Source organism: Boleophthalmus pectinirostris, unplaced genomic scaffold (assembly GCF_026225935.1).
Source record: "Boleophthalmus pectinirostris isolate CB_2022bp ecotype Guang Dong unplaced genomic scaffold, ASM2622593v1 HiC_scaffold_12, whole genome shotgun sequence".
Classification (NCBI taxonomy): domain Eukaryota; kingdom Metazoa; phylum Chordata; class Actinopteri; order Gobiiformes; family Gobiidae; genus Boleophthalmus; species Boleophthalmus pectinirostris.
In genome coordinates this window covers 13,063,333-13,078,155 of record NW_026571018.1, presented here as the reverse complement: position 1 = coordinate 13,078,155, position 14,823 = coordinate 13,063,333, and the positions used below count along the sequence as shown (strand labels likewise).

Genomic DNA, 14,823 nt, shown 5'->3' with positions numbered 1-14,823 from the left:
CTGATCACTTCCGCTGATGGGTTTTATGCAATAAATACACTAAAGTCACTCTCAGCCTGGTCCATCATTCCAGGAAAAGATGGGAAATGGCATTTGTTTCCAGGGCAACGGACGTCCTGGATGCATGTCAGGTATTTTTCTCCCGTTCGTCTTTCATTTAATTCACCTGACCTGCCTGTGTATAATCACTACCCGCCTGCATACCTGCCCGTAAACTTCCAGAACATTAAAACCTGCCAGTTTCAGCAACTATTTGTGGGTACCCAATGCAAACTGTTGGGTACTCGCAAATAGTACCGACCTGGTACCGAACAAGGTGCATAGTGCATCTGACCTGGTGCAGGACTCTGGCCCCCGCCACAGTACCAAAGTTTGAGAAACAATCATAACAGTATATTTGCATTTTATCTGATAGACCACAAGAACATTTCATATCTTAAACTGCAAGAATTCTCTATTGCAACTTTGAGGTTGTTTTCTAAAAATAAGTGGCATACTCAACATTTCTATAATTATTTAAAAATGTTTTATTTTCTAGACTGCAGCTAATGGTACATTCACACTAATCCTTGTTTGACTTGGGTTTGAACTCAGTTTAGTCTTAATGTAGACCTGGTTTAGTACTGTTCTAGTCCAGGTTTAGTTCCAAGAATAGTCTTTGCTTAGTCCTAATATTTTCATGATGTTTCTGTGAACAGAACTTAATTTCCATGCTAACTTCTAAGTGAACATTTTGTCAGCCTTTCTATACCCTTCATATTTACTTTCCATTTGTCTTTAGACCCCCCTGTTGGACGTTCTGCTGAAAATGAGGAAAAGAACACAAAAGAAGCTCGTTCAGTCCTCGCTCTGCTCCGTGACCCTGTGGTGATCGGCAGCATTGGCGCCCTCTTGTGGTGTATCCTCATGCTTGCAGCTGTGTGCCTGTACAGACGACACAGCAGGACGGGCCAGCTCATACCTATGCACGGCAAACGCAAAGGCAGGTTCATAATACTGACAGGAAGTTAATACCTTGATTTATGTTATTGTTGTGTTTTTGTATTATCTTTATAATAATATTTAGACAATCAGATATGTACTAAAAATAAACAGAAATGTACTAAATTGCCTGGTTAAGGTTGTTCTACCACAAAATAAGAATAGAGATAAAGTTAACCACAAACGTGTAGAAATGTTTGCAAGTTGGATTACACTAGACATTTCAGTATTTTTTTTTAATTTTTCATAATAGACAATAGAGTCTTTATTCTATTTGTTCATTATATCTCCAGTATAACATTTTTTTTTATATATATATCCACATGTAATTCTTTATCATTTCTGGTTTGTTAAATGCAAATTATTGTTGTTTGTTTTTTTCCTCACAGGTTTACATAGACTAGCTGGCGAAGATTTAATAATAAAACACAGGTAAATAAAACCGAAACTGAATTTTAAACTGGTAAATTTGTTATACAGTTATAAATATTTAAATTTATATTTTTATTTTAATATTTTGTTGTTGTTTTGTTCAGAATGGCAGCCCCAGACTCTCCGTGGATCGCAGGAGGATGGAGACAGGGACACTTTAATGAATACCAAGACCTGTGGGCCCAGAGCCAGAAGAACCCAAAACTCAAAAGTGCCAGTGAGTAAAGCTGAATTTTAACAAAGAGTTTTGAGTTTAATGTCAGTTTTCAGTTCAGTTTGTTTTTGTAAAGCCTAAAATCACAACAACTGTCTGCTCCTAGGGCTAAACAAGATCAATGATTTAACCAAAAGAAAGTTAGAAAGTCCAACAGACTAAACCAACATTCATAGAAAAACAAGCAAATGATCCCCTGTCCTAAGACCCTCCTTCTGGGCAAAGAAAACAGGCCTCATCTGTACTTCTTTTTAAATCTCTTCTTTAAAAATGCACTTTGACACAGTTTGAGATGTTGACATTTTACCAGATTTGTTTTTCATTTAGATTCTGATGTTTTTATTGTTTTAAATAGTTATTTTCTGTAGCAGTTCATGTTGGTTTTTAATGTGCGTTATACATAAAGTTGCAGTTGCAGTTGTAATTACTGTGATCAAAAAACTTGTCTCAGCCCTCTGAATGTTGGGAAATAGCCTTAGAAACTCATCACAATGTATAATTAGTAGTGTCGTAGTACTTGAGACCAGCCTCGAGACCACTTTTTTCTTGGTCTTGTTCTCGTCTTGAACTCAAACGCATTTGCACTCGATCTTGTCTCGGTCTTGATGTTGCTTGGCCTTGATCTTGTCTCCGACTCAAGGTCTGACACTCGTATTTCGTATTTCATTATGGCTGGTGAATTAGTCTGATTCATCAGCCGATTTTACTTCGTATAAACTGTCTGACCTCGCAGCCTTAGATTTTGTTTGCTCGACAGTAGGTGGGTACTTTTTATCATTTAACCAATTGCTGCTATTTCGTCATGACGTATGTAATGTACCACTAACGGGGCTAACTGGTATATTAAGCTTTTCCCAAATCCCGTAGGAAGAAGGGCAATAACATCTTTCCCCTTGATTAAATTCACCAAACATTCTCTTTATTCCAGCTTTAAATCCTTGATCTCGGGAATCGTTGGCAACACAGAATATATCACTCTTCGCTGATTGGCTGGTGTCCGAACTTGCACTTCCGGGGTGTTCTGATTCCTGACCTAGTCGCTGGAAAGAAATGAAATTGAATGGAGGCACTAGGTGGCACCAGCCTGGCTACCGGTGAATGTGCAGAGGCTGCTAAATATCAGTGCAAAATTAGTAAGATAATGTAACTGTAAATGTCACGAAAAGGGGCATTTAAGTACAGCACAGTTTGCTTGGCCTATTTTAAGCCTAAATGAACATTAACTAGATCAAATGGAGATAGATTTATAAAAAAAAACATATATGTGTATATATGTACTGAAATAGAAATAAATGTAGGAAATGACAAAGATGGTCTTGGTTTGGTCTCGAGGGGCTGTGGTCTCGGTCGTGTCTCAGTTTCGACCTTTTAAATGTCTTGGTCTTGTCTCGGTCTCGACTCTCTGAGGTCTTGGTCTTGTCCTGGTCTTGGGATCCTGTGGTCTCTGATAGTTCTTGGTCTCGATTAGAACGGTCTTTCTTGACTACAACATTAATAATTAGGATACTGTTTCAAATGAACTACTTCTGTTTTTTAAGATGGTAAATATCAGGTACAGTGCCTTTTTAAAATGATGTTTGCTGACCTGGACTTTTCTGTTTTATTTCTTTTTTAGGTCTCCCTGCCTCCTCCTCGAAAGACTCCACCAGCGCCGACTCTGTTCCCATAGTAACGGACAGCTGTGGCGTTTACGGAACTTTTTACGTGGATTTGAGCGGCAGAAATTTAAAAACCTTTAACAGCCCCGGAAAATGTCCCAAAATGCCCCACAATCACCACAGCGACCAGGGCACGGAGACGATCAAGATCTTCACCCAGCCCGTCTCCAAGGGCTCGCCGATCTGTACCCGTGAGGCGTTACCATGGAAACAGGGTATACGCCCACAGCCGAGGATGGGGGTCAACCACAGCAAGCAAGGTGCAATTTTAAAGTTTTTAAGCATGTTATAACAGGGTAACTTAACTAAACTAAACTAAAAACATACCTAGAGTCTTGGGTCACACTGATAATTACTTATATTTTGATACTTTGCTAGTAGTAAAATTTTTAAGCCAGAGTTGCATAAAAATATCATAACCTTTTGATTTTTTTGAGTTTTTTCCTTGGGTAAAACTTGGGTAAAACTCTAAAAATGTCTTTATACCACCAAAAATGTCTTCATACCACTGGGTGACAGTTGGCGTTTCTCATTTATCCAGTTAAATAGCTCACATTTTCATGCCAAAAATAATAATTTAGTTTTACACAACCAGATTTTGGAGATTTTTGGGCAAGTCCACACACATTGTAAATAGGCCCCATCTGTTGTTTTCCATTTAAGACACATCTTGAATTTTTAAGCCTCAGTGAAACGGCCCTTAACTGCTTCCAGCCGAGGGTGCTAAGTAAGGTGCAATTTATTGCCACCTGTAAAGAAATCTATCCTCTGCATTTGACCCATTTGACCCAAACCCCAGCTAAGTCCTGACCAAGACTGGCTCAAGATCTGGAGATGAGTGTCTGACTGTCCCTGCGACATTAAAGAAAGGGTCAAATGCAGAGGACAAATTTTCAATCTGGTGACAAAAAAGCTTCACCTTAACATTAGGAGCAGGGAGAACAGATCTGCTTTAACTGGTGGATTTTACCTATTGTGCATGTTTTTGTTTTGGAAAATAGAAATGGAAAGTTCCAACCCAAAATATACCTGTCAGGATCTTAAATGTTCAAAAGTATTAAAAAAAAATCCTGAATAGCCTGACTTCTCTTTAACATAAGCATTTTTTGTGTGTGTTTAAGGGCAATATTATGAATAATAAATTAAAAGATTTTATGACAAACCAATGTGTATGATTGTCATTTTATTTTCATTGGATTTGTACCACTGTTTTCATAACTACACATGGCTTACACCAAAATATCCTGAATAAATAATATGTAAATTTGAATTATTAAGAAAATAAATATTTCCATTTGTTTGTGCTGTTTCTCACAGACCTGCAGGCAGTGAACAGTGTCCCTCTGCTCTCCTCTAAGGCTGAAATCTGTTCCTCTGACGCCTACAAACAGAGACAGAGCCAAGGGCCAGCAGCCAAGCACAGTAAGGACAGTTTTACACTTGTATTATGTAACTAATAATGGCAATATTGGCTTTATAAATTGGTTTATTACAGTAATAATAAATAGATATTATACAGTTTAGTGCATTACATTAGTTTTCCCTTTCTGTATGCTTCCCTGTTCTTGTAAATAGTTTGTACTTGTACTTTTTCAGTTTAAAGGTGCAATTACATGTGTTTGTATTTCTTAGAAGTACCTTAATTAACGTGTATTCTTACTGTAAAGGGGCTGGTCTCTCCTGATTCATCAGCTGTTTTCACTTTGTGGAAACCGTCTGCCCTCACAGCTTTAGGATTCGTTCGGTTGACGATAGGCAGGTGCTTTTGTAATTTAACCAATCGCTGCTGTTTGGTCGTGACTTATGTAATGCACCGAAACTCTCAGTGTTGTCTCTGCAAGATGAACTTGCAAATTAAAGGGGCAATAAAAAATGCTAAGTTTGTATTTGACAAAGGAAGTCCAAAGGAGGATAGTGTATGCCGTCTGCTGTCGCAACTCGGGCTGGTTCAGCTCTTCACTGATTGGCCGGTCTGATTGGAAGTCTACAACTTCGGGGGTTCTTGCAAACCGTCTAGTGTATTCTGATTCCTGATCTAGTCGCTGGAGAGAAATTAAATTGAGCGGATGCACTAGGTGGCGCCAGCCTGGCTAAGTCTCTCCTTGGCCTGACCAGAAAGCAGAATGAGTCTCCTCTCTCATTTTGGTTGCCAGATTTGATGCTGAAATCCAGTTGGTTTAAAGCTATAAAGACTTTCTCTGATCTGAACCATCACTAACTAAACCCCAGCTCCTTCAGTCAATCATGAATCTGTGCTAGTGCAGCTGCTTCAGCTCAGTGACAGAATTCTGGAATTCACATGAGACTTGCCCTGTTCAGATACCGAGAATGAAAAACAAAAACTTGTGTGTTTCCTTTATATGCAGGTTATCAGGTTCAGTAGTGATTGTACTTGTAGTACCTGTAAAAGTGCATGCTACACACTACTCCTTCAATATCTTGTTGTTGATGTTCAGGTGAACACTCAGACCCAGTGAGAGCGCCCCCTTGCCCTCGCCTGTTACATTACACTGCTTCGCTGCACCTGGTGGACATGCTGCCGCCTCCTCCTCCTCTGCCCATCGAGAACACAACAGAGACCCGCAGCCTCTCCTCAGACGAAGGGTACGTTTAATTGTGTAACTTTTTGGTGGCTGCCTGTTTCCATGGAGATTGTTTTGTCCCACAGTATGGCATTAAACTATCTACGGTATCTTGCATGTATTTTTTATGGGTGGCACGAACTGTTGATTTCTGTAGAGATAGATTTGTTTTGTTTTTTTACCGTACTGTGGATTATTTCCAGGCAAAGCAATAACATTTCCCTGGAGACAAGCCAGTGACATTTTTATTTCATTTTAGAGTGTGATCGGAAAGCAGATTTATTTCTTGGGTTGGCTGATTGAAATACGTACTTTCTCTTCAACTTTTTGCTTCCTACTGCTTCCTTAGAATGCTTTTTATTTATATTTTTTTATTTATTCTAATCATACAGGAGTTGGGATTTCAATTTACACATTATAATCTTTGTTTAAATTAATATTACACAGATGTAGGGCAGTCACCACCTGGTCAGAGGCTGTTTTTGAAGTAGACATTATAATTTCCTGTTCCTTACATAAAGTAAATATCCTTCCTTTGGGAACTGAATGTCATTGTTTCATGTTTTAAACAGACAGTTCAACAGGATGCTGTGTGTGTGCCATCAGGATGTAAGGTTAGAGAGGCAAGGCTAAGCACCAAATCAACATCTGCCCCATCCGCTCATTCCCCAACAATGTACAGTGCTGCATTTTCAAAAGACTGGGACTTTAATATGAATAGAAAATCCCCTAAAACTATCTTTCTGTGGGTTAGGACTCGAAGATATTGGCAAAAAATGAATCATGTTTGTTTTTCCTCATATTGATTCTATCTTAATTTTTCATGATTCTTTTTTTGCTTCTTTCCGACTTTCAAAGGTCCTATATTACACAGAATTGACACTTGTGAGCTTTAATCTGTGTTAGAACGCTGTTACCTCCTCAAAAACAAACATGGAGTTGTGTTTTGTTTCATTGACATGTTTAAGTAATCCTTTATTATTCTGCCTACAAAAAATACTAGATTCTGACTCCCATTGACTTTACATAAAAAAAAATAAAAATAAAAATACTGAACACAAAAAATATTTGCAAAATGTGCACAGACTAAGTACAATACAGCATCTGCAGAACTTAGTACAAAAAACTAGGGCTGCTCGATTATGGAAAACATTAGTATCTTGATTATTTCATTTACTGAGCATTTCTCACTCTCAAAAATACACTTTGTTATTGATAATTTATGCAAAACTTTCAAGTTGAAAATAAATATAGGCTACAAATACTATGTACCTTGGTGCAGTTTTGCGATGTATAAAACATAAAATGAATAAAATATACTGTACATTTGAACATGAAATAAGGCATAGAAAAACATAAATGTATCCAAAATAAACTATATATTCAGCTGTTCTACAATCTCTATATTTAAAAAATAAAATAAATATACTTATTTTATATAAAAAAAAAAATCCCAAAATAAACTTTGTTAAGCTTTATCCTTTCAACTCGATTATATGAGTTTGGAGATCGTTTGACACACAAATCGAAATTTCAATCAAAATTCGATTAGTTGCACAGCCTTACAAAAAAGTAAGGTTAATAATATAACTTAGATTACATAATGTTCAGTTTTAGGGAAATTAGGATGGTGCAAAAATGATTACACCCTACAACAAAAACTACTACATCTAGTACTTTGTTTGGCCTCCATTATTTTTAATGACGGCTTCAAGTCTTCTAGGCATCGAATGAACAAGTTGGCAACATCTGGCAAAATCAGTCTTTTTCCATTATTCAGCAATGACCTCTTTCGGAGACTGGATGTTGGATGGAGAGTGATACTCAACTTGTCTCTTCAGAATTCCCCAAAGGTGTTCAATTTGGTTCAGATTAGGTGACATCACTCTCACCCTGTTCCTCTTCAGAAATGGCCTTAGATGTGCAGTAGATCAGAAAAATTGTGTGATATGGGTCCTTTAAAGTCTTCATCTTGATCTTGGTAAACTAATCAACCACTAAAATAGTTGTAGGTTGCAGCCGTAGTTTGACATTTGTTTAAATAAGAGTGTAATAACAAACATTGCCTCTGTGTTCCAGCTCCAGTCACTCCACGAAGCTCACAGGAGACATGGGCTCGCTTCAGTCTGTGAACACTCCTCCTGTGACCCGCGGCCTCATAAAACCAAACACCAACGTCTCCAACTACAGCCGCCAGTCCACCGCCTCGTACTGCACCGCCCCCCACCCAGACCCCGTCACCAGGACAACGCAGGAGGCCACGCAGTACCTGGAGATCAGCCCCAAACCCGAGAGGTGCAGGTAAAAACAACACATCATATGGAAGGAAGGTATTCATTTGCCCTCGACCTGGTGATATCACTGGCTGAACTGTGGAACATTATGGGACAAGTAACGCAATAACATTTTCATGGAGACACGCTGGTGGTGGATCCTACTCCAGAAAAGTGACATAGTGCATATTTAAGACAATGTAAACCTACTAAGTTTAGTTTAGTCAGATCACGTACCCCGAACTTTTCCAGCTATAATGTCTCAAAAAATTATCACTGATGCTGAATTATGAAAATAATGTTTCTAGATTTTACTTATATTTTCATTTTCACAATAGACCACCTTTAAAGAAGGCCCATTGTACTTGTGTTCTCTATATAGTAATAATCACCCGTGGATCATTATGTTATAATTTGCACATATTAAATCACAATATTCATCTAAAACAATTTAATAAAAGACGCACGTTCACTGACTGTGTTATAAAATTGCAGAGCAGTGGGTATGTATGGGTAGTGGCGTAAACAATATGGCGTTTTGAAATTATGGCAACATACACAAATCACTCCAAATACAACTTTGAGAGGATAAATAAGAAAGGGAAACAGCTATAACATGGTTAAAAGCTCTGAAAAGTTGATTTTGCAGAATAAGTGTGCTTTAATAGAAACTCACACAGTGTTGTTGCCAAATTCCAAATATTCATTATTATTGGACAGGTAGGAGTTCATTAGTTGATTATTTTTTTTATTAATACCCAAACATCCTCCTCCTCTCCTCAGCCTCCTCCCAGAGCAGAGACCCTCCCTCCCCCAGCCCCTCCCCCACAGCCTGGGCTTCCTCAGCAGCACCATCTCCTCTCAGCCGGACCTGTACTCCACCCTGGGTCACTCGGAGGCGCCCCCTGTTGGCTTGAGACGCTCGCGGGTGCAGAGCTCTCCCTCCTCCTGCTACAGTGAATGGGACAGCTCTCTGTGGAACACCTGGAGCTCCATGATGGACAGGGACATGGGCCGGGACCTGACCAGCGCTCGCACCAGTCTGATCAGCTCTGTGGACAGCTGCTACACCACAGACAGCGCACACTTCGCCCGCCTGCTCGCTGTGGCGGCCGCCGCGGAGAGCATGAGTGGAGCATCGCTATCAGGTGAGGAGGAGAAAAGTGTTTTAGATGAATAATTTTTTAAAAGCCCATAGGGTCCATCACGGTTCAATATGATACATGGCTCAGGTATCCTGGGGGCATCATTCAGAATTTGCTGATACAATACATACTTTGATACACAGGCCACAATACGATACATATCTCGATACAGCGCACTTTCGATTCGATATGCTATATTTCAAATCGATTCAATAAAAATAAAGGCTAATTCATGGCTGTGATACTAAAAGTCTTCGTTAAATCACTTCTTCTGCAAAGTTCATATGAAACACAAACATTTTAATCATCAAAGCAATAAAAATGCCAAATGTGTTGCATAAATGAGTTTCCTTCCTCTGAACAAGCAACAAAACTGTAGCGCTGTAACAAAATAATTTAAATAAAATATACCAAAAAATACTCTTGGTGATATATCGATACAGCAGCCCATGATATCAATACTGTATAATCACATTAAATGATACAATATCGATATTTCAGTATTTTTGCACACCCCTATTGTGTATTGGAGGAATGTTCATCAGTTACCTTGGAGACACAATGCACACATAAGGAAACACTGTCAAATAAGTTTTAAGATTGTCTGAAAACTCAAGAAAAAAATACTAAATGGATTTAAACTAAACATTTTCAGGAGTGTGTGATCAATACAAGATTTCATGGTCACATTTACTCATTTGATTTTCAACAAAAAAGACAGAGTGACTAATTAAATGTTGTTTGAGAGGGACTTTTTTAACAGTTTCAAGATGTAGTTGTACACATCAATACGCATTAATGTTTATTACGGATTTAGTGAAGTTCATTTTGGTATATTTCTTTTCCTTCTTTAACCAATAAGCACTGATCAATATGATTTTCAACCATTTGGTGACTGCTAGATTATAATGCTTTTCATACAACTAGAAATGTACAGTTGCATTTGTGGGAGTGGTGCTGTTGCATACGGCCACTAGATGGTGCTCTCTGCCCATGCTCTCGTCACGCTGCACATCCATACAACTGTACTGTGTATTCACCTCCTGTACAATAGAAGACATTCAAGTTTCTCTCTTTTGACCTGTTTACCTTAGTCCTACTACAATCTGATAACTAGAATAACCCAATAATTAGATCTGATTTTTGTGTTTACCTGCACAAGAGAAATCTGATTTTCAAATATGTGGCTGTTAATCAATAGATTTTTAGAGTAACTGTTGTATTTGGAAGACAAAATACAATTCATATTAAATAACTCTTTCAATCTTTAATATTGACACAGTGGCACACACTTTTTTGTACACCTTTCCTTGTCAAAACCTGCGTGGGTGTGAACAAATTAATACTTTGCAGCAGATGTCATTAATATTCCCTGTGATTTGAAGCTAACTGGAGGCACTGCTCTCTCTGAAGCTTTGTATTTAAAAAAAAAAAAACTCTTTTATTATGATCTAACTCAAGTAACAGTTTGACCATAAAAAACTGATCTATAACAGGTGAGCTAATTTGTGCTGTTAAAGAAGTCCCTCTCAAATAAAATTACAGTCATAAGTAGAGGTGTGCAAAAATAATAAAATATTGATATATCGTATCGTTTAATGTGATGATTAGGGCTGAGTATCATTAAGAAGTTGACGATGAGATACATACTTTGAAACATAGGGCATGATACGATACAATATCTTAATACAGTGCACTTTCAGTTCAGTACGATATATTTCAAATGGATTCAATTTGGTTCAATAAAAATAATGGCTAAATGATAGCTGTGATACTAAAAGTGTTTGTTAAACCACTTTTTGTGCAAAATTCTAATGAAACACAAATATTTTAATCATCAAAACAGTGAAAATGTCAAATGTGTTGAATAAACGAGTTTCCTTTCTCTAAACAAGCAACTGTAGCACTGTAAATACACCAAAAAATACTTTTGGTGATATATCAATACAGCAGAACACAATACCGATACTGTATTATCACATTAAATGATACAATATACCGATATTATGATATTTTTACAGACCCCTAATGATGATACAGTATCGATATCAGGTGCTGCTGTAACAAAGTATCACCACGAGTATTTTTTGGTAAATTTTATTAAATTATTTTGTTTTCAGCGCTACAGTTTTTTTGCTTGTTTAAAGGAAGGAAACTCGTTTTTGCAACACATTTGACATTTTCACTGTTTTGATGATTAAAATGTGTATGTTTCATATGAACTTTGCACAAAAAATGGTTTAACAAAGACTTTTAGTATCACATCCATAAATCAACTGTTAAATCAATTTTTTTTTTTTTTTACACTTTGCGGTATTTTCCCGTTTTAACATTCTGGGTTAAACCAGGAATAAAACCAGGACTAAAAAGGACTAAAACCAGGACTAAACCAGGACTAAAACCAGGTCTAAACCAGGTCTAAACCAGGTCTAAACCAGGTCTAAACCAGGACTAAACCAGGTCTAAACCAAATCTAAACCAAATCAAAACCAGGTCTACACCAGGTCTACACCAGAACTAAACCAGGACTAAACCAGGACTAAACCAGGACTAAACCAGGACTAAACCAGGACTAAAACAGGACTAAAACAGGATTTACCAGGACTAAATCATGCTGTGTGGACCATGTCTCCTCCTCTTCTATCAATAATATTTTTAATATGGTTAAGTAAAGTCTGGGCTTTTTTATTTTCTTTTAGCAGACAAAACATCTTCTGTGAAAATATCCTAGTCTTTGCTTCTCTACAGCAAATCAAGTAATCCAAAGTATTCAGATTACGTTACTCACTTTAAGTAATTTAATGGATTATGTTACAAACTACATTTTGGGGTATGTAATCTGTAATCTGTAGGGGAATACATTTTAAACGTAACCTTCCCAACACTGCGCAGCATGATGTCACTGCAAAGTATCAACAGAAATAAATCAGACTGCTCACATCAGATGTAACTGTTCTGTAACATTTGTTCATAATCTGATTACTCTGTAAATCAAATAACAATTAGATTTATGGTGTGTATTTAACATAGAAACTGTTTTAGCACAAAATCCTTCAGAGTTTTTAAGGCGGCGCTGCACAATTACTTAAGACCTTTCAGGAAAATGAAGTGGTTCTGTATGACTCACGCTTTTCCTTTGTCACTGTCACCTCATCACTCACTCGAGACGCTCTCAGTCCACCTTAAGACATCCATTCATTTCATACTGTCTGTAAATATTAGGCTACAATGTCCTCCTCTTCTGCCTCTGGACTATAAATCAAATTAAACTCACTTTGACATTGGTAAGAAGTGAAAAAAAGTAGCCTTCGTCTGCTCGAAGCTAAAAGATACCAGATCTTGTTTTATGCACCGCTGTTAATTGACTGTCTTGCCCGATCATAAATTATAAACGACTTCTCAGACACTTTGGAAGGGCTTTGAAAATTGCTGTCAGGATAAAAAACATAATTTAAATTGGCATTTTTTTTGTTTTTGTAGGATAGTTTTCGTGACAGACAAGTTGATCAAAGCGCTTTCCAAATTTGTTTTTCTTGTAAAGCAGTTCTGGGTGTTGTTAATAATGGAGATAGACTGAGATATTCTGTATGTTTGAACTTTTATCGTCTTAAAACGTCCACCACCAGGGCTGAAATGATCCAAATGATTCTAGTGAAGGTGTATGGAGTTTCAAAACACAGTGGAGCACTTTCTTTCTATTTGAGAAGAAGAACTTAGCCTAAATATGCAGGATTTGTGTGTTAAACGTGTGAATGAAACAAAACACAACTCCAGGTATGTTTGTGATGCGGAAACAACATTATAACATAGAGCAGAAAATGGCATAATATGAGCCTTTTAAATTAAATGTGACTCTTTTGTGATGTTTTTAATTCCACTAGTTTTATTGTTAAACTATTTCATATACATTTAGTCAGGCTGCTTTAAAAATCCATGTAAATCCATTTGAAACTTACATTTGACCATTTTACTTTTTCAGATTTCTCCCCGCCCGCCTCCCCTCTCAGCGTGCTGTACCCCTCCTATCACCTAGAGGGCGACTCCTTTGGCGACTTTGACCCTGCTTGGGACTGGAAAACTGTGTGGATGGAGGAAATGGAGGAAAACTACAAGAACCACTACAACAAACCATTTGACTGTTAAGACTGGAATACAGACATACATAACCATCAATCACAAGTGAAAGAATTTATAAAGAAGAATAAGTAAAGCTGCACTACCAGGCAAAAGTTTGGACCATAGACCTTAAATATAAATGGACATAGCTAACCTGCTCGAGTATAGGAAGTGAAGATGGAGGCGCTTTCCGATCCATCGACTCCGGCTCCAATTGACTTTACACATAAAAAAAAAAAAATTCACCCTTCTCTCAGTAACTGCTGCACTGAGCCTTGTAATTTTCATCTTAAAAAGTTAACCCACTCCACATGATCCTTAGCCAGGCTGGCGCCACCTAGTGCCTCCGCTCCATTTCATTTCTCTCCAGTGACTAGGTCAGGAATCGAATTTGTAGACCTTGCACCCTTCAATCAGCGAAGAGCTGTGAAGCCATGACTGGGTCCGTTTGTGGTGCAGCGCAACAGTAAACAAAGTGATCGAGATGGATGTAGACAAAGCCATACATTCTGTGTTGGCAACGATTCCCGAGATCGAGGATTTAAAGTCGGAACAAAGAGATTTTTTTGTGAATTTTAACAAGGGGAAAGATGTTATTGCCCTTCTTCCTACGGGATTTGGGAAAAGCTTAATATACCAGTTAGCTCTGTTAGGGGCGCATTACATATGTCACTACCAATAGCAGCGATTGGTTAAATAAACGGACAGATGGTTTCCACAAAGTGAAACCGGTTGATGAATCAGGCTACATGATCCTGATGTTCATTATTATTTAGTTTGTTTATACATTTCTATTCCTAATATGGAACTCGACTCCACATTCTCTCTTGTAACTGCTTGCCTCATGAGCTTCATTTGACTGGAGCCAGACACACTCCTTTAGTCCACTTTTATACAGTCTGTGTTTAGGACACACTTTTTCAGGCAATGTTTATTTTCATGGCTATATACCACAGACCTGGGCATTGTTCAGCTCCGGGGCCACATACTGCCCTTTTTTTTTTTTTTTGACTCTAACCAGCCCGTTTAAGCTCATTTGGAAATACAAAATAAACATATTTTATAATTTTACCTCATGCCTGGACTAAAGCTGCATTGCTTTTAATTCAGAGGTGTTTTTTTAATTATTTTTTTAAGGCAGCCTCACTTTTTTATTGCTTAGTCATAACAAACTCTTATCACACTGCAAAAAACAAAATCTAGTCAAGCTGAGATGACTTGAATTAAGAAAGTTTGATCATGATTTGAGTAAATTTCACTTGACACAAATACTTTTTGTACTTAAAATATGAAAATACATCTTGCTACGCTTAAACTAAGAAGAAGAAAGGATTTTACTTGTCAAGTTGAATCGACTCAAATAAAGTAAAATGTTCTTTAAGCCATTTTAACTTACCTAGATATAGTTTTTTCCAGTGTAGT

At 37.6% G+C, this 14,823-nt stretch overlaps 1 protein-coding gene across 1 annotated transcript in view; it reads left to right on the top strand.

The window, feature by feature from the left end:
* robo4 (roundabout, axon guidance receptor, homolog 4 (Drosophila)) overlaps positions 1–14,538 on the top strand; it is a 28,286-nt gene extending 13,748 nt beyond the window's left edge. The window contains exons 11-19 of the mRNA XM_055149070.1: positions 782–982; positions 1,371–1,413; positions 1,518–1,630; positions 3,243–3,545; positions 4,603–4,707; positions 5,742–5,889; positions 7,947–8,168; positions 8,924–9,288; positions 13,265–14,538. Of these exons, the coding sequence (XP_055005045.1) occupies positions 782–982; positions 1,371–1,413; positions 1,518–1,630; positions 3,243–3,545; positions 4,603–4,707; positions 5,742–5,889; positions 7,947–8,168; positions 8,924–9,288; positions 13,265–13,428 (1,664 nt within the window). The 3' untranslated portion in view covers positions 13,429–14,538. The remainder of the gene's footprint in view (positions 1–781; positions 983–1,370; positions 1,414–1,517; positions 1,631–3,242; positions 3,546–4,602; positions 4,708–5,741; positions 5,890–7,946; positions 8,169–8,923; positions 9,289–13,264) is intronic.
* The last annotated feature ends 285 nt before the right edge of the window (positions 14,539–14,823 follow it).